Source organism: Gossypium hirsutum, chromosome A08, assembly GCF_007990345.1.
Source record: "Gossypium hirsutum isolate 1008001.06 chromosome A08, Gossypium_hirsutum_v2.1, whole genome shotgun sequence".
Classification (NCBI taxonomy): Eukaryota; Viridiplantae; Streptophyta; class Magnoliopsida; order Malvales; family Malvaceae; genus Gossypium; species Gossypium hirsutum.
Genome location: NC_053431.1, coordinates 113,976,362 through 113,999,076, shown reverse-complemented (window position 1 = coordinate 113,999,076; position 22,715 = coordinate 113,976,362). Strand labels below are relative to the sequence as shown.

At 31.4% G+C, this 22,715-nt stretch overlaps 3 protein-coding genes across 4 annotated transcripts; 2 read left to right on the top strand and 1 right to left on the bottom strand.

The window, feature by feature from the left end:
* Nucleotides 1–11,333: 11,333 nt before the first annotated feature.
* Nucleotides 11,334–14,745, top strand: LOC107939709 (RGG repeats nuclear RNA binding protein A). The gene is made up of 7 exons (XM_016873074.2): nt 11,334–11,819; nt 12,231–12,528; nt 12,629–12,694; nt 12,836–12,965; nt 13,437–13,592; nt 13,666–13,719; nt 14,271–14,745. The coding sequence occupies exons 1-7, from the start codon at nt 11,636–11,638 to the stop codon at nt 14,445–14,447; spliced, it is 1,065 nt and encodes a 354-aa protein (XP_016728563.1). The 5' UTR covers nt 11,334–11,635; the 3' UTR covers nt 14,448–14,745.
* Nucleotides 14,746–15,912: 1,167 nt separating this feature from the next.
* Nucleotides 15,913–18,452, top strand: LOC107939710 (pentatricopeptide repeat-containing protein At4g16835, mitochondrial). Its single transcript, XM_016873075.2, has one exon. The coding sequence runs from the start codon at nt 16,260–16,262 to the stop codon at nt 18,321–18,323; it is 2,064 nt and encodes a 687-aa protein (XP_016728564.1). The 5' UTR covers nt 15,913–16,259; the 3' UTR covers nt 18,324–18,452.
* A 118-nt stretch (nt 18,453–18,570) lies between these two features.
* LOC107939711 (GTP-binding protein YPTM2) lies at nt 18,571–21,046 on the bottom strand. Of its 2 annotated transcripts, XM_016873076.2 has the most exons (9): nt 20,655–21,046; nt 20,021–20,093; nt 19,860–19,907; nt 19,723–19,770; nt 19,497–19,517; nt 19,347–19,418; nt 19,094–19,249; nt 18,883–18,986; nt 18,571–18,783 (listed from the first exon to the last, which is right to left on the bottom strand). In XM_016873076.2, exons 1-9 carry the CDS (start codon nt 20,666–20,668, stop codon nt 18,687–18,689), a joined length of 633 nt encoding a protein of 210 aa, XP_016728565.1. In that variant the 5' UTR covers nt 20,669–21,046; the 3' UTR covers nt 18,571–18,686. The 2 variants fall into 2 exon arrangements, with proteins under 2 accessions (XP_016728565.1, XP_016728566.1); XM_016873077.2 differs by lacking the exon at nt 19,497–19,517 and having other exon boundaries at nt 20,655–20,998.
* Between the last annotated feature and the right edge of the window lie 1,669 nt (nt 21,047–22,715).

The following is a 22,715-nucleotide window of genomic DNA, read 5'->3' as shown; positions in this document are numbered from 1 at the left end:
AGTCGAAACTAAACAGGAAGCTCGGAGAATTTTTTGAGAAATCATAAAATTTCTCTTAAATACAGGGGACACACGCCCGTGTGGCCAGGCCGTGTGGCTCACATGGCCACCTGACACGCCTGTGTCTCAGGCCGTGTGGGCATTCAATGTGAGGCACACGGCCGTGTCCCAGCCCATGTCATGCCTGTGTAACTCTTTAACTTGGGTCACATGGCCAAGTCACACCCCGTTTTCTAGGTCGTGTGAACAATTGAATTTGCATTAATTAGGTACAGGGGTCACACAGCCAATACACATGCCCATGTGCTAGACTGTGTGTCACACACGGTTGAGACACACGCTCGTGTCTCTACCCGTGTGGACAAAAATAGGCCATTTTTGAAGCCATATTTCTCACCCAACTTTTTACTAACCTAAACACCTTAATGTTCATATAAATATGACATATTTAGACATCAAAAACCAATCAATAACAAGCTTATAACATCTTATAAGATCACACACAACCAGGATAATAATAAACACCTTAATTGGCTACTTTAAACATGCCAATTAAACTTCCAAAATCTATCTAAATGGTCAAACACATAAATGAGACTTTGTGCCTAAAATTTAACATGCATACCACATCTCAAATTCAACCATTTGGAACATAAAATACCAATTCACAAACAAGACATTCAATTGGCAACCATACACCACATATCATAAAGCCATTTACACATGTTTTGCATAACAAAACATATACCATTTTCAAGCCAATTCAAATAACTAAATACATAACAAGACATATAGGCTACCATTAGCCAAAATGACCTATACATGCCATTATAACAAAAATTATAAAACCACAATACTAAAATAGTCGATAGATAGTGTAATGAAATCTCCACCGACTTCTAACTCGAACGAGCTTCCGATATCTAAATATACAAAGAAATTAACACAAAGTAAGCATGTAATGCTTAGAAGTTCGTAATTCAAAAATAAAACTTACCACTTTAATTTATAATCATAAGCCACTTTAGTCGATCTAACATATCTTGGCTTTAGCTTAAACAACATTAACCTCTCAATTTTAATTATTATGTAAACTAACAAACCATCTCAAAACATCATAGCATAAGTACAAACTACTTAAATGCATTCACATTTTCAAGCATGTGTCTAAGGTTATTTCAATCGTCTAACAATTCATACTTTTCCATGCTTTCATAGAAATTCTAATTGAAGCATTTGACGATCTTTCCTTCTTTTCGTACCTGTTTAACCACAATTTAAGTAAGTAAAACAAGACATATCACAACTCAATTTGGTCCAAAAGCCTAACACACAATCATCAACCAAGTTAGCCATGCCATGTATTCATATGTCATAAACGTATATCATTTCTCGCACACTATGTGCCAACATATAAATCAATTTACCATTAATAGATTCCATTTATTAGCTAAACACAAAAAAGTCACTATTAGTATGAAATTATAACTTAACCAAATAAGATTTCAGTTCTTTCGATAATTCAACTAACCTTACCGCAAGACCTATTAGCGACGTAGCACCTGGTGCCTAGCCATAAACTGCAGAAAAGGTTGCACCCAGCGCTAGTCAGATTAACCAGCAATATTGAATTTGAGCCCAGCTTTAGTTGGATAAACCAACAATGTTTGCACCCAGTGCTAGTTGGATAAACCGGCGATAGTAATTGTGAGCCCAACTCTAGTTGGATAAACCAACAATATTTGCACCCAGTGCTAGTCAAATAAACCGACGATAGTAATTGTAAGCCTAGGCCTAGTTGGATAAACCAACGATAATTGCGCCCAGCACTAGTCAGATAACCGGCGATTATGTGCCCAGTCAGACAAGCTGACAAAGATTGCGCCCAGCGCTAGTCGAATATATCGACGTTTGTACAATTATTTACTTCCATAAATTCCTCATTCATTTTCTTTAACATTAATTCCATAATATGCATACATTTTATATCAAGATCTAATTTAGCATTAATTAATTTAAATAGTAATTAGAAATAAAATTAAGTTCGAGTCCACGAACTTACCTCAAATTCGCACGGAGATAACGGTCGCTTAATCCAATACTTTATCTTTTCCCTGATTTAAATCCGTACGTTGCTTTTTTAGATCTATATAATCAAATTTAACTAATTCAAACCTCATTTTATTCACTTCAATCCACAAATCATGTTTTGGCATAATTACCATTTTGCCCCCATACTGTTGACTTATTTACAATTTAGTCCCTAGGCTCGTAAAATGAAATTCATGAAATTTCATCACATTCAAGCTTAGATGAATATATTATAAGCCTACAGCAGCCTATAAATTTCACAATTTCACATATTAACACACAATTTTCATATTTCTCAATTTAATCCCTATTTGACACTTTCATTAAAAATCATTTAACAAAAGTTGTATAATCAACAATAAGGATTCATTTTCTTCCATTAAACCTCAAAAACAGCCAATATGCTATCATAGCAAAACTCTATACTTTTAACCATATTGCAAATTAGTCCCCTCTTTAGCTAGATTAAGCTATAACGATTCCAAAAACATAATAATCATAAAAAAAAGGGACAAAGGGTCACTTACATGCAAGAAAATAGCTTGGCTGAAATTTTCAAGCTTCCATGGCTATTTTTTTGCTACTAGAACCGGTTGGTGAAGAAAGGAAATGAAAAGATGCTATTTTCTTTTTCTTTTTATTATTTTATCTTTTAATAACTTAATACCAACCTAACCTTACAAACTTCATGATTACAAATCCATGCTCATCCCCTATCACCTTTAATGGTCTAATTACCATATAAGGACCTCCACATTAAAGTTCTATAGCTATTTAGTACCTTTATCTAATAGAACACAACTTTTACACTTTACGCGATTTAGTCCTTTTTATCAAATTGAATATATAAATGGTAAAATTTCTTAACGAAATTTTTATGCGACAATACTATCATATTGTAAATCACAAAATAATATTAAGATAAATTATTTGACCTCGGATTTTTGGTTCCGAAACTACTGTTCCGATTTCACAGAAAACGGGATGTTACAAACTTAGCCTATACATACCATTATACCAAAATGAGTTTACTATTTATACCAAGACGAGCTAGTAGATAGTGTGATGATGCTTCGACCGATCTTCAACCTTTGCGAGCTTCTGAGCACTATAAAACAGAGAAAATAAAACCTAGTAAGCATTTAATGCTTAGTAAGTTCGTATAACAAGAATTAAACTTACCAATCATATTCATTTAAAATAAGCATACAATAACATGCTTCCCAACAATTTAGCAAATTTTCCTAATCACATACACTCAAATAAGCAATTTAGTTACATAATTCACATGTACATCAAATAAGCATGGACGAGCTCATCAATGCTATAAACTTTCAGAAGCTTTCGAGACATAATTCTTTTAATCTCATAATTTCTCATGTCAGGAGTTTTATCCGTTGAATTATTGAAATATTGATGGATTCTCAAGTAGTACACACAAGGTCTTCAAAACTGTAAACCTTCAATTCATAATCAGGAGTACCCGTTAGGGAACTTAATTAGGGAGCACACTCTCGAGCCACATATCAAGATGCTCAGATGAGCCATGTAACAGGACACTTATTTAGGATAGACAGGAAACTCATAAGAGTTTTAATCAGGGAGCTCATAGAGCTTATCAGGTAACTCCGAAGAGTTATTATTAGGAAGTATAAGATAAGGTAACAGGGAGTTCAAGCGAACCATGTCAGGAAGCTCATAAGAGCCTACATCAGGACGCTCACATAAAGTTGCATTTGTGTTCGCAATATATGCTGGATCACAACCGATCGAATCATGTAATAGGACGCTCACAAAGAGTTGCAGTAGTGTGCAACACATACAAAATCATTACTGATCATGATGCTCGAGATGACTATAACAAGATTGCTCGTCCGAGCTATATTCTGTCCGCAACATATGCAAGACCATATTTAATACGGGAAATCACATATATCCATTGAAATTCATCATTCAAACAGAACTTAATATTTTCCAGACAAGATCAGACATATGATTATTTCATGTATTTATAACATTTATGCAATTCATAAATCACATACCACATTCAATTCAAACATAAAATAAACACGATTTAGATACACGAACTTACTTTGATATTCGTTTGTATAAGAAAATCTACTAATTCGACACTTTTTGTTTTCCTCGATCCAATTCTGTATTTAGTATTTCCGGATTTATATAAATGAATTTAATCATCAGTTTAATACAATTCATATTCAATTGAATCAATTTACGCTCTAGGAAAAATTACCATTTTCCCCTATACTTTTCATAAATTCCAATTTCGTCCCTAGGCTCATAAAATGAAATTCATACAATTTAGTCATTATTCCAAGTCTAATCGAAATTTTCGTATAACATTTACAGCACTTGTATTTCACAAAATTCAGAAATTTCCATGGGTTTTACTACTTTTCAATTTCATCCCTAAATTATGATTTCATCAAAAATTCTTTTTGTAAAAGTTCTTTATCTATCAACAACCTTTCATTTTCTATCATAAATTTCAAATTTTCAGCATATTCATCCATGGAAAAATTTCTATACTTTGATGTCTTTACAATTTAATTCCCAAAATAAATAAATTAAGCTATTCCGATCTCAAACTAAAAACGGGACAAGAATACTTACCCAATTAAGCCAAGAAAGCTTGCTTTCTCTTTCCTAGGGCTTCTATGTATATTTTGGGGAAGAAGATGATATAAAATGATATTATTTATTTTTTATTTATTTATCATCTTTTAATTATTTTAGTTTCCAATTTAGTCCTTGCCTTTTTCTAATTTTCCATGGATGAATCAGTAAAAATATCTAATAACTTTTCTTTAATGGTCTAATTACCATATAAGGACCTCTTATTTTGAATTCCACAGCTAATTGATCCTTTTAGCTACTAGAACTCAACTTTTGCATTTTATGCAATTTGGTCCTTTCCATAATTAAACACATGATCGGTAAAATTTTCTTATCAGAATTTTCAAATAACATTCCTATCATAATACGGGTCATACAATAATATTAAAATAAATTTTCTTTCTGGCTCAGATTTGTGGTCCCGAAATCACTGTTCTGATTTCACTGAAAATGAGTTGTTACATTCTATATGGATTTTACTTTTATTTTATTTTACCACTGTATTTTATTTAAATTAATAAGGATTCGGGCCATTTAATTCTAATGGTATCATATCCCATAATATGACGTAATACATTTTGTATTTGCATAACTAGCGTCTATAACATTATATTTGAATTCATATTGCAAATAATTTGTAACTTAGGAGAAAGGCTTTTGCTAAGTTATAATATTTTTTATAAAGTAAGTTAACTTAAAAATAATATAAAATTTATAATATATAACCTTTATAAAAATATTTTTATAAAGTGTCAAATAACTTTCAAAACACTTCTTATAAATAATATAATTTTTTTGTCATAATTTTAAAAAGTTATTTCTTATAAATAAATTATGGCAAAAAATCATAACTCTTTTTTCTATAAATAAGTATATTATTTTTTATATTGTATAGCATGAGCACATAAATAATTTATATTCATACTTTTTGAGCATAACTTTTTATAAACAAATATATTATAACATTTTTTATAATATGTAAATTATTTTTTATAATATACTTTTTGTCATAACTTTAGAAATTTTTAGTATTAAAATAATGTAAATTTTTGTTATAACTTTATAAAATACACATAAATTTTTTTTATAATATAGCTTTTTAAGATTAATAATATAACCTTAGAATTTTTTATTATAACTATCCCGAACACTCATACATATTTATGCTTATAATATAATTATAATTTTGTATAACTTAAACTTATATAAAAATTAAATTTATTTATGTGTTTGAAAAGCCATAGGATAATTGAATTTAAGTGTATTTAGAATAATTAGTGTGCTCCAAATACATCCAATTTAGAGACACCCACAAATTATAATGGTTACCCAAACATGCCACCCTTGAATAATTACAAACAATTACACCCACATCCAATTACCATGTGATTTAACTCATTAAATTAACAAAAAAATTATATTATATTTTATACTTATATCACTTTTTCCATTATTTATATTTTTTCTTCTATTTTGAATATATTTTAATTTTTTTATAGTTTCTATTATTTTCATTTGATAAGTATCTTATTTCCTTTTCCATTAATTTTTAATTTTAAATATATTTTTTATAAAAAAATAATTTTCACTCATATAAAACCAGTATGAAATAATGAGACATTGACTATGTCTATGTGGTTGAAAATAAAAATAAAAAACTTTGTAAAGGTAAAGTGTGCCTCAATTTTTTCCATTGAATTCCATTTTCTAAAAAAGAAAATCAAAAGGGTGAAGTTTGCTTGATATGGAGTTGTTGAATTGGTAAACAAGAAGAGCAATGCATCATCTCTTCTCTCCTTTGTTGCCACCAGATTTCTAAGCATTTGATTTCAAACTCTTTTAACTTTCTTTCAGATAAAATAAAAACAACCAACCATGATGCAGTTGTTGAATGCTCTTCTTTGTCTTTCTGTTTCCTAAGAATAGTCCTTGGTATAAAATGTTGACTGATATTATGTTCAATTTTAAAATTATTTCTCCTTTAATTTTTACTTTTTTTAATTTTACACCTACAATTCTTTTAATTGTTACAAGTAAAATACAAATATATATTTGAGTAATTAAGTAGTTAATTGTTACAGCACAAATAGACTATCGAGTAGTTATAGAGTAGAATCAAATTATTACACACAAATAAATTAAGAATTAGTATAATTTAGATTAAAACCACAAACTGCACTGACACTCATACATGAAAATCCCCATATAATTGTGAATGATGGGTCTTATACTTGAGATCCATGATTTTTACGACCTCATTGACATTAATTCAAAAATCTAAAAAGCAAAAGGAAATGTTATATATGCATCGTTTTCAGGGGTTTAAACTTTTTTTAAGGAAATATAATGGATTAATTTAGATAAAAAAAATTCAAACTTCAATGAAAAAATAATTGCCAAAATCGTTAATTAAAAGATATTCCAACCCTAATAGGAGGGACAATTATCAAATTTATAAGCTAACTTAAATAAATACAAAAATATTTGTTAAGTTGAAATCTCGAAGAATGCATTAACTACATATAAATTGTGGATTGAAAACCATGATGATGGGGAAGTGTTCCTCCACAGGCCTAATAGAAAACGAATTATTTCAATTTGAAGGTAGCCCAATGAAATCACTGCTAAACGCTGAAACCATATCCCCGAGATTAGATTATGGGCTGAAAACAAATATTCTAAAGTGTAAATCTTAACCTTGTTACTTTTTATAATTATTTTTGTTTCGATGAAATCTTTTGAAATTATTAAGAAATTTTAAAATCTAGTATTTATAATTATTTTGTTTATATTTTTTTAATCAAGTTATTGAAATTTGATGAGTATTTTTTTTAGAATTTTGGCCTAATGATTTATTTATTTCCTTAATTTTATAGAAAAATTATTTCAGTTTTTTATTTTCTTTTTAATTTTTAAATTCGTATTTTTTATTTAATCACTTAAAAATAATAAAAAATTTTAAATGTTTTTTTAAATTTTGTTGACATGATATACATGTAGATTTTCATGTATAAGACATATAAGCATTTAACTAATTTTAAAAATTTTTAAAAATTCAAAGAAATTATAAAAAAAGTATAAAAATATAAAAAATATTTTTTAAATTAAAAAATAATTAAATATTAACATGTCATTTGACAATCCACATGAAAAACGTTAACTTTTTCATCTATTTGGGTAATTTAACAAAAAATATATAAATTCAAAAAATAAAAAGAAAATGAAAAATTAAATGAAGGGCTAAAATAACTTTATTTTCTTTTTATATAAAGTTGGAGTAAAAAAAATTTATTATGGGTTAGAATTTCGTATAAAATTTATCCGATGATGAGTAATATTAAATTAAACTTATGGTTAAAAAGACTCCCAAATAGGTTTTCTGCTTCACTAATCACACCTTTCTTATTATCATATTGAGGATATTTTTGGTTTTGGAACGAAAAGAGACGGCGTCGTTTGATGGGCGGCTAATTTCTGTTCTTCAAACCTAGCGTTTAAAACATGTTATACGTGGGCAATCAAGTAGACTTGGACATAGCATAAGACATGGATCCTGTATTTAGAGGAAATGAGCATGTGTTTTTTCTTTTTCATATTTACTCAAATTTCAAATATATTTAAAGGGAGAAGAAGAATAAAATGATGGTTGAATAGAACAAATGAGCAATCTTGGTGATGGATTTTTTAGCCTATTCTACCATGAAAAGGTTGATTTTAAGTATTTTACCAGGGGTACATAATCAAAAACTACAAATACATGGGAGTCAATACTAATTTTCCCATCTCGCTCTTGTGTTTTAGATGGAGGTAATATTCCTTGATTTTCCTTTTTTTTTTTAGCCAATTCATGGTTTGTTTTTAAGTTATTGAACTAGGATTGTTGATGATAACTTTTTTTTTTTTAATTGTTGAAAGTAATTTTATTTAAAAATGTAAAGCTTTCAGTAGACTTAATCATGGGTTGGGTCGATGTAAAAATTGAGGCTTGTTTTTTGAGGTTCAAGTCCAACTCAAAAAATAGATTCAAGATAAAAAAATGTTAAACTCAAGCCCAGTTCGTCTTCATTAAAAATTTTATATCATTTTTTATATAAAAACAAAATTTAAAAAATATAATATATCAAATACACTAAAAACATTAAAATAAATGTTTCCAAACAAATTGAAAATACTTTTTAAAAATATTTTTATACTTAAACAACACTAAAATAGTTACAAATTAGCAAGTAAATACATCTAAAATAATAGTAAAACTGATAATAAAATTAGACTTATACAATATTCAAACAATAACAATATAATAATAGTAATATAATACTAAAATGACAGCAAAAACAAGAGCAGAAAAAAAATTTAGACAAATTCGAGTCGGTTGGGTACAAACCAAAATATCTTACCTGAGATATGACGTAACCCATGTTGAGGTATAATTTCCATACTTAAAATTCATCATATTTCAGCGTTCCCTAAAATGCTCCGATTTTATGTTTCTAAAAATGGAGGTATCATAGGCATAAAAAAGTTTTCTGTACAACAAATATTTTTTCAATTAAGATACTAAAACTATAATAAGTAATGGTAATACATATTTTTAATGCAATATTAAAATTAGCCACAGAGCATGCAATTAAACCACAACTTTTTTTAGAGACATTATAAGATGTTATTCTCATTAGGATTTTTTTTAATTTAATTTAATGCTAAAATCCAGCATCGCCAGTTATACGATTTCCAGAAGCCTTTAAAAGTAATTTTCCTTTTTTAATTGGCCAATGGACCATTATCGTCAAAGCTAAGAATCTCATATCTTCTGTTTCTGTATTTAATCTCCTTTCCATTTTAGGGAAAATTAACCCTTTATTTCAATTTTTTTAAATTAGGAATTTAGTTCATTTATTTTGAAACGTATCCAATAAGACGCGTTTTTGCCACGTAATTTTGTTTTGTTCTAAAATTAATTTTTTTATCGTTGGATTGCTAACAATTAAAAAATCACCATAGTTGATTTTCTAACCGTTGAGATCAACGACTACTTAGACCAACGGTCACATTTCTTGATTTTCTAACCGTTGAAACCAACGGCTAATTGGACCAACGGTCACATTTTTCCAACGGTCCATTTTTTTTCTATATATACCTTATAATTTTAATTTTTTTTCATTCAATTATATTCTCCAAACCGCACTAAGGTTGATCGGAGGTCTTTTAATATCAAATAAGTCTTGAAATTTAGTACATTTAAGGTGGCAATTACAATTAATTGACTTAAAAGAAGTTGGACGACTCAATTATATTGTATACATTATACTGAGAGATGTGGTGGGAAATTGAAGCACAAAAATTAAAATCAGTAGTTGTGTACTCCTTCTTCAGTCATGGGCATGGTATCATTTATCATTTTTACGTCACAAAGTAAACTTCTTTTATCAATTCCCACTCGTAATAAGGTAAGATTTATTTAATAATATAGTTATCATATTTTTTTCATTATTATATTTTTTGAATAACATATTGTTTGAATAGGTGGAGCAATGACGCTAGTCATATGGGTATCCCGAACGTGCTTGAAGATATCGGTTATCGTCAGAAACTGGGATTAGTTTTTGAAAATTTCAATTATATAATAATCACGTAGGGATTTGAAGTTAAATATTAGGTACGTAATAAAATTTATAATTTTGTACTGTAGTTTAAATGGATGCTATACTTTGATTCGAGAATTCAAGAATGTATCTTGGTCGAATTTTGTACGAATCACAATATTTGGCATGCCAATATGTCATTGATAGTTTTTGCAACTATTGAGATGCACAAATTTGATTGAGTGATGCATTGGTTTGGGTTTATGTAAAATATTCTGCCCTCACCTCAAGAGCTTGATGTTTTGCTCTTATTTTCCCATTGTTTTGTTGTTATTTCGTTATAATGTTACTACTATTTTGTTATTATTGTTTGGATATTGTATAACTTATGTTTTATTGTTAATTTTGCTACTATTTTAGAGGCATCTGGCCATTAAATTGTACCTATCTCAATGTAATTTAAGTATAAAGTTTTTTTTAAATTTATTTTTTCAATTTATTAGAAAACATTTATTTTAATGCTTTTCATGTAGTGTTTTTTTAAATTTTTATATAAAAATAAAATAAAAAAATTAATACGATTCATGTCTAGATTTAGCATCTATAATTCAAGTTAGGCTTGAAAAAAAATTAAGCCTGTTTTTTGGGTCAGACCTGACCCGAACCAATCAAACGAGTTTAAAATTTTATTATGGCATTGCCCAAAATCCAACCCTACCCATAAACGATTCTTGTCTTTAAACAAAAATAATGCGGAAATTGTCTACAATAAAATTAATGTATAACACAAATTAAAGTGGATGAATATACAGAATATAGGAAAGGAAAAGAGAAGAAAAAGCTTAAAATTAAAATTCAGAAACGAAAAAATGACGACCCTACTTGCTAATTTGAGTAAATTGTTTTTTATTTTAAAAATACCAATTTGACTTCAATTATTAAAGATAAATGGATTGCAAAGAGTATTGGGATCGGGTGTACAAAATTAGACCAAAACAAAATGCACAAGTCTTAAAATGAGCTCGGCCGCACACTAACAAAACAAATAGGGTATTTTAAGATTAGGTCTACCGTCACTCTTATTTCTCTGCCGCATTGGCTAGGGTTTACTGAGCCACTCTCACATTACTTTTTGTGTGTTCTCTTGTCTCCCCAATTTCTTACCTTCCTAACATCAACCTTAGATCTTTTCCTTTTTCCTCATTAATTCGCTTACATGGCTTCAACCTTATCTTAGGGGTTCTCTTGATTGCTGTTTCTTTTTTAAGTTAGAAAAAAAAAGAAAAAAAGCTGAAGTTTTCAGTGTCATCTCTTAAACGTTAACAATGGCAACCAAGAACCCTTTCGATCTCTTGGATGATGATACTGAAGACCCAAGTTTGCTTATTGCTGCTGTTGAGCAGCAAAAGCTTGAAAAGCCTAAGAAAGCTCCTGCTTCGACTCCAGCTGCGGCTCAGCCTGCTAAGTCTGCCAAGCTTCCCACCAAGCCACTACCTCCTTCTCAAGCTGGTGACTTTTGTTTCTTCTTGGATTTTTCTTTTTAACGATTTTCTGTTTTGATTTGAAGATAGCATCCATAAAATTAGTCAATTTGTTTCTTGTGTTGATTCGTTAACTTAGTGGAGTATCTTTGTTGTGATTGGTTTTTGGATTTATGTATGGTTTATTGGATTAGAGATATAGTAGAACAAAAGAAATATGGATATTTTGTATCTCTCATTAATCTGATTTTTTGTCAAATATTACGCCTACTTATTATTTTGTTGGAATGATTTTATTGGGATTTGGCCATTGTAATATTCTTTCTTTTATTGCTGACCGTAGCTTTAGATATTGTTGGTTTATTGAAAAATACTTTTAATCATTGACATGCTGTGTGCTTACTCATTTATCCCGCATTTTCCCTGTCTTTTTATGTAGTGAGAGAGGCTAAGAATGAGCTTGGACGTGGAGGTGGCCGTGGTACTGGAAGAGGCCGTGGCCGTGGAGGCAGTGGGTTCAGCCGTGATTCCAGAGTCGGCGATAACTCCAATGGGTATTCAGGAGGGTACAGACCCTCTGAAGAGGGAGATGGGAAGCAGTATGAAAGGCGCGGCGGCTATGATGGGCCTCGAGGTTCTTTCCGAGGGGGTCGCCGTGGTGGTTTTAACAATGGAGATTCTGGAGAAGGGGAACGCCCTCGCAGGCAGTATGATCGCCACAGTGGGACTGGACGTGGGTTAGTATTTTTCTACTCTTGGTTGCATGATTTGTTTTCTATGATTTCTCTATTGGTTTCTGTTTTGTTTAACCATTGATGGCATCATTTGTCTATACAGGAATGAATTCAAGCGTGATGGTTCTGGACGTGGAAATTGGGGTAGTTCTACTGATGAGATTGCACCGTTAGTATCTTTTTTCTCAATATCTATTGTGGCATGCATTAAAAATGTTCCTTATTTGATAAGGCTTATACATGTTTAAAAATGTACATGTGTTTGTGTTGCGAGCTCATCATCATTATCTGCTATTTTGGCCAAAATAAGGGAGACTGAAGAAAATGTCACTGAGAATGAGAAGAAGAGCACTGAGAAGCAGTTTGGAGAGGAAGATGCTGCGGATGCCAACAAGGAGAATGCTGCAAATGAAACTGAGGAGAAGGAGCCTGAAAACAAGGTAGTTTTTTTAATCGCAGTTATGATTTTGGTTTTGTCGGAGGGTAGTGGGAGGGTAACAATAGTATTTTGGTGATTTCCCTCTATGTTTACTCGTTAATTGGTGATTATGGATAAATAGTATATGCTGATATATGTACCTTGAACTGTATTCTTTTTGGGCCATGTGTCTATCATCATTACATTTAAAAGCAATAAATTTTGAAGTGCATAGGATCGGTAGTTGAACTGTGGTTGTAATACAGATGTTTGTGGAGCCCATTTAAACTAGGTAATATTTGTTGGAGGAATTTATGTTACTTGAAATATTGGTTAAATTTCACATTCAATAATTATGAACCGGCCAGACTTCCTACTGGAATCAGCTTTAGGGTGATCCAATAATCGACTTAGTTTGGATTTGCCATGTTTAATAAGTCCTTCATGTTAACGTTCTAATTTTGAATGTGTATTTATTCTCTGTCTTTTTTAGGAGATGACATTGGAAGAATATGAGAAGATTCTCGAGGAGAAGAGGAAAGCTTTGGCTGCCCTCAAGACTGAAGGAAGGAAAGTTGATGTCAAAGAGTTTGAGTCCATGCAACAACTTTCGAACAAGAAGAGCAATGATGATATCTTTATCAAACTGGTAAAATTTCTTAACTCTCTCTTGTTATATTGCAATCTGTGCTGGGATATTGACTGGGCTTTTTGTTTGTTAGGGATCTGAAAAGGACAAGCGCAAGGATGCTGATAAAGAAGAAAAAGTCAAAAAGGTTTGCATATTTTTCTCAATTTATAGATTGATTATCTTCATTTTGTTTAACGAAGTATTGATGCACCTCTGGAGTTTGTATCGTGTAATTAAGTAGAATATGCTTCTATCTTTTCTGAATATGCTTCTCAGGTTCTTAGGTGGGTGGGGTTCTGTTCTTTCACCATTATTGCATGTTTGAATCCTGTTTCGATTTTCCTTTCACCAGTCATTAGTTAATTATAACTGATTTGGGGGCCACACCTGGTTATCTTCAAGCTTTTGTTTTTTTTCTCTTATAAACAAAAACTTAAGTGAGTTGGTTTTCTCAGGGGTTGGAACTCGGAACAGAACGCTTGCTTTCTATAAACAGAACATTTTGAGTTCCAAATTTACTTTCTTAAACTATTTGTAAATGCGAATTATATGTAATTGCATAATAATGTGAATGTAAGAAGTATGATTGAATCAACTTGTCCTTATTAACTGTTGTTGATTCCGATGGCTTGAATGTAGATGTCACTTGTGTTCTTCCACTTACTAAAGTTTTGCATGAATGCTGTTTCTGTGTAGTCTGTGAGCATCAATGAGTTCCTGAAGCCAGCTGAAGGGGAGAGGTACTATGGACCTGGGCGTGGACGAGGCCGTGGCCGTGGTCCCAGAGGTGGGTATGGAGGCAACACAGCCAGCAATGTGCAAGCTCCCTCAATTGCAGATCCTGGACACTTCCCCTCATTGGGTGGCAAGTGATGTCCGCCACCACAATCTACGCAATGGTTTTCACTTGGAATCCGTTGTGATTTATTCTATAGTCAGGAGTCCCCCCACCTTCCCTCAAAAAAACTCTCAAGACAAATCACCATTTCCCTTGTTAGAAACCATGAACGTGTTTTTGAGTGTAATTTTGCATGAATATCTTTTTTGTTTTCCATTCTGTTTTTGTTTTGGGTTAAAAATTAGAGAATATTACAACTGAGAAGTAGTAGCATCAGTTTTGGTCCTGTCCGAAACATTGCGTTAATGTTATTTCCATCCTCTTAAATTTTAATCTCTATTATTGACAAAATGTGAGACGGGGGTGTTTTAATGTTGGTAGAAGTGAGGGTTAGAATTTTAGTCTGATTTTGGGTGAAATGAGTTTTAAGTTAGCTTAATTTTTATAAAGTGAGAATTTTGGATCGGAAGCAATCTAAAGAAAAAATAGAGTAGTTATAGAGAAATAACGCCTCAATTAGTTGTTATTATTAAAATAAAAATTGGAATTTAATGGATGATTACAGATGATGGGGAGATATTATATTTATAATTTAGATTTGCTAAAAATAAAGTTTATCTATAGTTAAGGGATTTATATCATCTTAAAGATTATACAATCAAATCTTATTAGATTATAATCTCTTATAATCTTTTAAGATTACTTTTTATATTCGTTAATTGTTTTTTAAATTGGGTAAGTTCAAATTAAGAGCTCCATTTAATAGATTGACTTTCATGGAACGCTATTTATGGGTTTGCAGCATATATTTACTTGCGTTATGGGTAATCGAATTCGAAAAATTAAAAATAAAAATTGAATTTCAAGTTAATTGAATTGAGTTATTTGAGTCAACTTGAATAAGTAATTTGAGTTTTTGAGTCGAGTTGAATTTACAATTTGAATAACTCAAATAATTCGACTAATTTAAATAAAAGATTGGTGAAAATATCCTTTTAATTCCTATCAATTTTCAAAATGAGCAAATTAGTAATTTTTTGAAATAATAATTTTGAGACTTAAATAAGTTAATAATTCAAAGTTTATCATAATAAAATATCTTTTTATTTATTTATTTTGCTTTGAAAAAGTTTTTAAAAATATATAGTTTTAAATTTATGAGCTCTAACACGGAATTAGTTATTCTGTAACAAGATTTTAATTTGACATGTTTAATATTTTAATTTAACTTGAATAATTTCACTTGATTCAAAAAAAATTAAATCAAGTTAGAATGATAAAGTAAGATTTTTCACTCGATTCGATCTAACGCTCATTACTACTAATGAGGGGCTAAAAATATTTGATATTCGTTACAACTAGAGAAATATTTTTAAGTTTTAGCTCGGTTTAAATTTGAATTTGGTTGGAAATATAATCAATTAATTTATATATATTGAAGCTTGATAATTAATAAAATAAAAAGAAAGTTTTACAAATGAAAAGCTGGATAATAATTACAAATTTTTTGAGTTTTTGTATTACTAAATTTAAATTATTCAGGTAGTTTCAGCGTTATATTTACACACTTGCGTGCATTTCTTATACTAATTTCTCCCAACTTTCTGAAAAACAAAGAGTTTAATTGTCATTTCGCCGTCGATGGTAGTAAAATATGTTAGCAGTTAACCATTGTTAAAGATTTACTAACAATCACCATAAAACTATGATGGGAGGAGTGGCGTTAGACGACGGTGAAAGCGGCACTGTCGGTGGGGGCTGAAGCAGCACTTGGAGCACAAAGGTCAATGCCCATCGATTTAATATTAACCAAACGACTGCCTTCTTTTTCTTTCTGAGCATGTCAAATGTATCATTATCTGAGAAACAGAAGAAACCAAAGACACTTCCCCTTACCTTTCATTGAAAATTTCCTACCAACCAAACACTGTCACTGGCCTTTCTCCACTTTCACAGTCCAAACCCCAAATGCCAATCCCAGCCTTGAAGCTGTTCCCTCCAATTTCCATGCCCATTCACCGCAAAGACCCAACTTGCTTTCCACCCATAACTTAACAAGCACACACCCAGCTGCCCCTTCTCTTGACAAATCTCCACCTTTCGATCAAAATACTCTCAATGATATCATTTCTTCTAATAAGATCATCACTAGCTATATTCGATCAGGTGATTTGAGTTCCGCTCTCCGAGTTTTCAGAAACATGACTGTTAAAACAACTGTTACTTGGAACGCAATGTTAGCGGGGTATTCTAGAAAACCCGGGAAATTAACTGAAGCCCAGAAACTGTTTGATCAAATTCCTGAAAAAGACACTGTCTCGTATAATATCATGTTGGCTGGTTATGTACAAAACTCTGATATGGAAACGGTTTGGTCTTTCTTTAATTCCATGCCCTCTAAGGATATAGCTTCTTGGAATACAATGATTTCTGGTTTCGCTCAAAAGGGAGCGATGGCGAAAGCAAGGGAGTTGTTTTTGGCAATGCCGGAGAAGAATAGCGTTACTTGGAGTGCAATGATTTCTGGGGATGTTGAATGTGGGGCACTGGAATTGGCTGAGAAATTTTTTGAGTTTGCGGCAGTGAAGAGTGTGGTGGCATGGACTGCAATGATAAGTGGGTATATGAAGTTTGGGAAGATAGAAAAAGCTGAGAGATTGTTTAAAGAAATGCCGGTTAAAAACTTGGTGACATGGAATGCTATGATCGCCGGCTATGTGGAGAATTGTCGAGCTGAGGATGGTTTAAAGATTTTTAGAATTATGTTAAGGTACGGTATTAGGCCAAATCATTCAAGTTTGAGCAGTGTCCTATTGGGTTGCAGTGAATTGTCTGCTTTGCAGTTGGGAAAACAAGTTCATCAGCTTGTTTGTAAGTCTTCGTTACGTGATGATACAACTGCTTGTACTTCATTGATTAGCATGTACTGTAAATGTGGAGTGTTGGATGATGCTTGGAAACTGTTTCTTGAGACAAAGAGCAAGGATATTGTTAGTTGGAATGCAATGATATCTGGTTATGCCCAACATGGTGCAGGTGAGAAAGCTCTCCATTTATTTGAGGAGATGAGGGGTGAAGGAATAAGGCCAGATTGGATCACTTTTGTGGCTGTTCTTCTGGCTTGTAACCATGCAGGGCTGGTAGATATTGGCGTTCGATACTTCGATTCTATGGTGAAGGATTATGGGGTTGAACCTAGACCAGATCATTATACATGTATGGTGGACCTGCTTGGTCGAGCTGGGAAACTTGTTGAAGCTGTAGATTTGATAAAGAAAATGCCATTCAAACCACATTCCGCCATATTTGGAACCCTTTTGGGTGCCTGTAGGATCCACAAGAACTTGGAGCTGGCCAAGTTCGCTGCTCAGAACTTGCTTAATCTTGATCCGCAAAGTGCAGCTGGTTATGTGCAACTGGCTAATGTTTATGCAGCAACGAACAAATGGGACCATGTTGCTAGGGTTCGCCGTTCGATGAAGGACAACAAGGTAGTAAAGACACCTGGTTATAGTTGGATTGAAATAAAGAGTACAGTTCATGAATTCAGATCGGGGGATAGGGTGCACCCAGAATTAGCATCTATACATGAGAAATTGAATGAGTTGGAGAAGAAAATGAAATTGGCTGGTTATGTTCCAGATCTTGAATCTGCATTGCATGATGTGGGGGAAGAGCAGAAAGAACAGCTTCTATTATGGCATAGCGAAAAGCTGGCGATTGCCTTTGGGCTTATCGTAGTGCCATATGGGACCCCGATCAGAGTGTTCAAGAACTTGAGAGTTTGCGGTGATTGTCACCGTGCCATCAAGTACATATCAGCCGTAGAAAGAAGAGAGATTATTGTTAGGGATACTGTTAGGTTTCACCATTTCAAGGGTGGATGCTGTTCTTGTGGCGATTACTGGTAACTTTGCATGCTTCCCTAGTTTTCAGCATTTCCCTTTCACTGTAACTGTTGGAAATTTAGATGTTTGTCAAATACACGTTTCATAATACAACGTTTTTCTGGGAGGAAAGGATGGTATAATTTTCTGAAATTCCAGAGCATGGTAAAAACATAAATTTCAAAACCTGACATTACTATTTTGTACAACTATATTCTTAAAATGAAATACAATTAAAAGAATAGAAATTTAACATAACCAAAGACGAGGATAGGAAATCATGCTGAACCATCTGAAATTTATATCCAAAGCATTAAAGGAGTAGTTTTACATGCAACAAATTAACACAAGAGAGCATTATGAGCCCCACCAAAACCCTATTTTTCATTAAGAAGAGCAGCAACCAGACTTCTGGTCCACAGCCTGTCCTCGCATCTGCACTGTTGTAGGTCTCGCATTATCCATTGCTGGTTGGCTTGCCATCCTGCCAACAGCCATAAAGAAGGGTCAATTGGCTCGAAAATAAAAGCCTACAAATGAGAGAGGAAATAAATTCATCTACCATATATATGTTTGTCTGTACCTGTTCTTGATTGAAGCAGCCATGGCCATGAAAGCTTCTTCGACATTAGTAGCATTCTTAGCACTTGTTTCCATGAAAGGAATTCCAATTTCATCTGCAAAAGCCTGTACAAAGGAAACAAGTCATGAATGATGAAATTATGGAACTTCAACAATACACAAACCTCTGTATAAGTTTGCAGCAAATGACCAAATAGGGTCCATCAATTTACCTTAGCAGTTTCATAGGACACAGCTCTGCTTGCTGTTAGATCACACTTGTTCCCAACTAAAAGCTTGTTCACATTCTCACTGGCATAGCGGTCAATTTCATTTAGCCATTGCTTGACATTATTGAAACTCTCTTGGTCTGTCACATCATAAACAACCTGCCAAGATGTTAGCAACAATATTTCAATCCTGTTTCCTGCATGAAGAAAAATAAGTGGGGAACAACGCAGATAAGGTGTGAAATATGGCACTTACTATGATACCATGAGCCCCACGATAATAGCTGCTAGTTATTGTCCTAAAACGTTCTTGGCCAGCAGTGTCCCACTGTCCAGTGACAAGCAAGAAAAGTCAAATAGCAACCCACAATGGTCAGAACAAAGATGCAGTCATGCAGCTTTTAACTGTATAAATCATCAAATAATCCTGCCAACAGAAAGAAAAAAACAATTTGACTTATAAAAATCAAATTCGCATTATCAGAATTGAATAGAACCGAACAGAGAGAATGTACACAAAGCAGTTAAAGGATTAAAGCATACAAAGAATGGTGTACAGCAATTATAGTATGCATTCCAAATATATCTTGATTAACAAACGAAAGAGTATCCAGCAAATTTCAAAAACTTACTATTTGGAGTTTGATAGTTTTCCCATCCTGTTCCACAGTGCGGATTTTCTGCATATGGGAATAAAATTTAAATTTGACTTACCTTCACGTGATTAACAAAAAAACCACTGCTATAAAGGAATTGAGATAGTACTTACAAAGTCAACACCAATGGTACTGATATAACTCTCCAGATATGAATCATCCTGGTTCGCAAAAAATTAAAGAAACTGAGTTCAGAAACATAAACCTCTATTAACACCAGAACAAATCACAAAGTTAAAATGACACGAAAATCAAAGAGCAACCAAAAACTTACAGCAAACCTCAAAAGTAAACACGATTTCCCAACACCAGAATCTCCAATAAGCAAAAGCTTAAACAGATAATCACTGTCATTAACACAAACAAACAAAATTCAGAATAAATATTAAAAAAATCAAAATTTCAACATATAAGCAAACATCCGATGAAAGCTTAAACAAGGTTCACTTTTTTTCTCTAGCAGTTTTGAGTACTATAAGCTCCTTCACATGACTTTAGAATAACAATCAACACTTTCATTCACCTGATTACTTCCATTATTATGCCCTAACTTTCTTTGATTTACCTTCAATTTCTCCATAAACTGTCACCTAACTTAAGAAATCACTTCTATAAGTCACAACTTTCAGCTCTAACTATTATTTATTAGCTAACTTATCATTAGAAATTCAATACACATCTGAAGCTTTACTCAATCGGATCTGAATAAGAAATCCATGAATAATAAGGGTAACGAAAGAAACACATATATTTAGTAGAAATTAAAAAAAGAAACCGCTAATTCAAAAGGAAAAGAAAAAAACAGATCCATAGAAAGCGAACTAGAAACGAGTGATTAAAACCGAATAAAATAAAAGAACAGGCTAACTATTTTCTTTCTAAGATTTGAAAAGAAGAAAAGAGCTTACTATTCGGGATTCATGGTGGTGACAAGTTAGAATAAGCTGAATCACAAGATGTCGAAGGATATGATAGAGGTAATCCTTAGGGCGAGAACTTCCGGTGAATTGAGATCGTCGCCGGAGAAGTAGAAAAAAAGAAGCGTGAGATGGAAGAAGAAATGAATGAAGTTAAAATGGAAGGAAGGTGTGTTGTATAGTTGTTATAAATAAAGAAGAAGACTTGCTGAATTGAAATTGAAAAGGTGGGGGAAATTGGAGGCGTGACGTAGCAACAGAGGACAAAAGAATGCCTCCTGTCGTGCACTTGCATCATGTAACTTACAAATTAAGGCATTTTCTTGAAATATATTCCAAATGAGTTCAAAAAAGAACTTCTATTTATATATAAGTATTCAGAGTTTGATAAGTTATGACTTAGATTTGTCAGAAGATTTTATATTTTTATTTTTCACAAATCAGGCGGAGCAGCCACGCGCCTGCCAGCCGGCAAGCAAGTATGGCTGAATGGGACATACTTGTGGTGCTCATTTTTGCTCTGATCTTTTTCATCAGTAAGATTTTGACGACGCTCGAGTCAGGCGCGTGTTTTAGCTTCCTTAAGAATGATATCAAACATGGTATCTGAGAAAGTTCTAGAAATGGTTAAGTTGAAAGGTCAAATTTGTATGAAAATTATATATGTAATAACGAAGGCGTTAAAACTTAAAAATAAAACTGTTCTAAATTTTATTATTGTCTATATAAATTTAATTTTAAATATTGTTGAGTTCTGACCAAAAATAAATAAATTATTTATGGGCGGTGAGGAAAATGTTTCTTCCATTTCAAATTTTCTTTTTCCTTTTCTAATATAAACTTTGCTCTTCGATGCTGCTGCTTGGTTGATACCTAATTCTAGCATAATGATTTTTTTCAAAGCTTCTAATTTTAGAGAAAATTTTATTTTCATTTTTTTAGTCTTTAAATTTAATTTTTTTATCAAATCACTCAAATGATTGTTACATTCTTTTTATTTTATTGACATGATATGCACGTGGATGATGCTTTAGTATTTAATTAATTTTTAAAAATTTTAAAAATTTTAAAAAAATTAAAATCATTAAATTTATGAAAATAATTATTTTTTAATGTTAACATTAACAACTTTAAAAATGTTAAATTTTTAATCCATTTTAAGATGATTTAATAAAAAAAATACAACTTAAAGATTAAAAGCTAAAAGAAACAAAAAATTATATAAAATGCTAAAATGGCACGTAATATATTTTTGTATCTAAACTTGGGTTCCACCACACGCTTTAATTTTTTTTTAATACTCTTAAAATGTGATAACGTGACATTAGCAACCCATAATACAACAACACAAGACAATCTCACTTTTTTATATGTGACAAACATTAATAAGAAAATAAAAATTATTTCACATTTAGAATGAATATGAACAAACAGATGACTAAATTCAAAAAACCTGAATGTGACTTTTTTGGATTCATTTCTAACTTACTTCTAGTAATTTTATATATCTTTTATTTCTTTAATAAAATATCAAGTTTTTGTATTATTATTTTGAAATTAAAAATATATAAAATCTAAAAGAAAAACTTTATAAATGTATAAATCTATAAACAAATTACAAAAATTGATTTACATCTAAAATAAATTTGTATAAATGGTTGTCTCAATTCAGATGAACTTAGACGCTATTTTATTTAAATTCGTTTCAAAAATATTTTTTTATAAATAATTTTATGTATATAGTTTTTTTTTAAATTTGAAAATAATATTATTAAAAGTTGACAAAAATTTTCAGGTCTTTTAAAGGAATTTTTAGATTTTTTTTCATAAATTTAGAATTTTTAGAAAACTTGTAAAGAAATTTTAAAAATTTGGTAATTTTTGGATAATTTCTCATCTTCAATAAAATCACCGACTTGGCTTCATTTTTGGTTGGATCTCTTCGACTTTCAACTCACTCGTTTTTTTATGCGCTGAATAATTGAATGTTTTCTTCTTTGTCTTTTTGCTTCATTTCAAACAAAAATTATCTTTTTTGAATTTTTATGATTT

Coding starts and splice junctions, on each gene's coding strand:
- LOC107939709 (XM_016873074.2), top strand. CDS start 11,636: ATGGCAACCAAGAACCCTTTCGATCTCTTGGATGATGATACTGAAGAC. Junction 12,529..12,628: donor CACAGTGGGACTGGACGTGG/GTTAGTATTTTT, acceptor TTGTCTATACAG/GAATGAATTCAAGCGTGATG. Junction 12,695..12,835: donor TCTACTGATGAGATTGCACC/GTTAGTATCTTT, acceptor GGCCAAAATAAG/GGAGACTGAAGAAAATGTCA.
- LOC107939710 (XM_016873075.2), top strand. CDS start 16,260: ATGTATCATTATCTGAGAAACAGAAGAAACCAAAGACACTTCCCCTTA.
- LOC107939711 (XM_016873076.2), bottom strand. Junction 19,518..19,722: donor AAACTATCAAACTCCAAATA/GTAAGTTTTTGA, acceptor TTCTGTTGGCAG/GATTATTTGATGATTTATAC. Junction 19,250..19,346: donor GTGGGGCTCATGGTATCATA/GTAAGTGCCATA, acceptor ACATCTTGGCAG/GTTGTTTATGATGTGACAGA.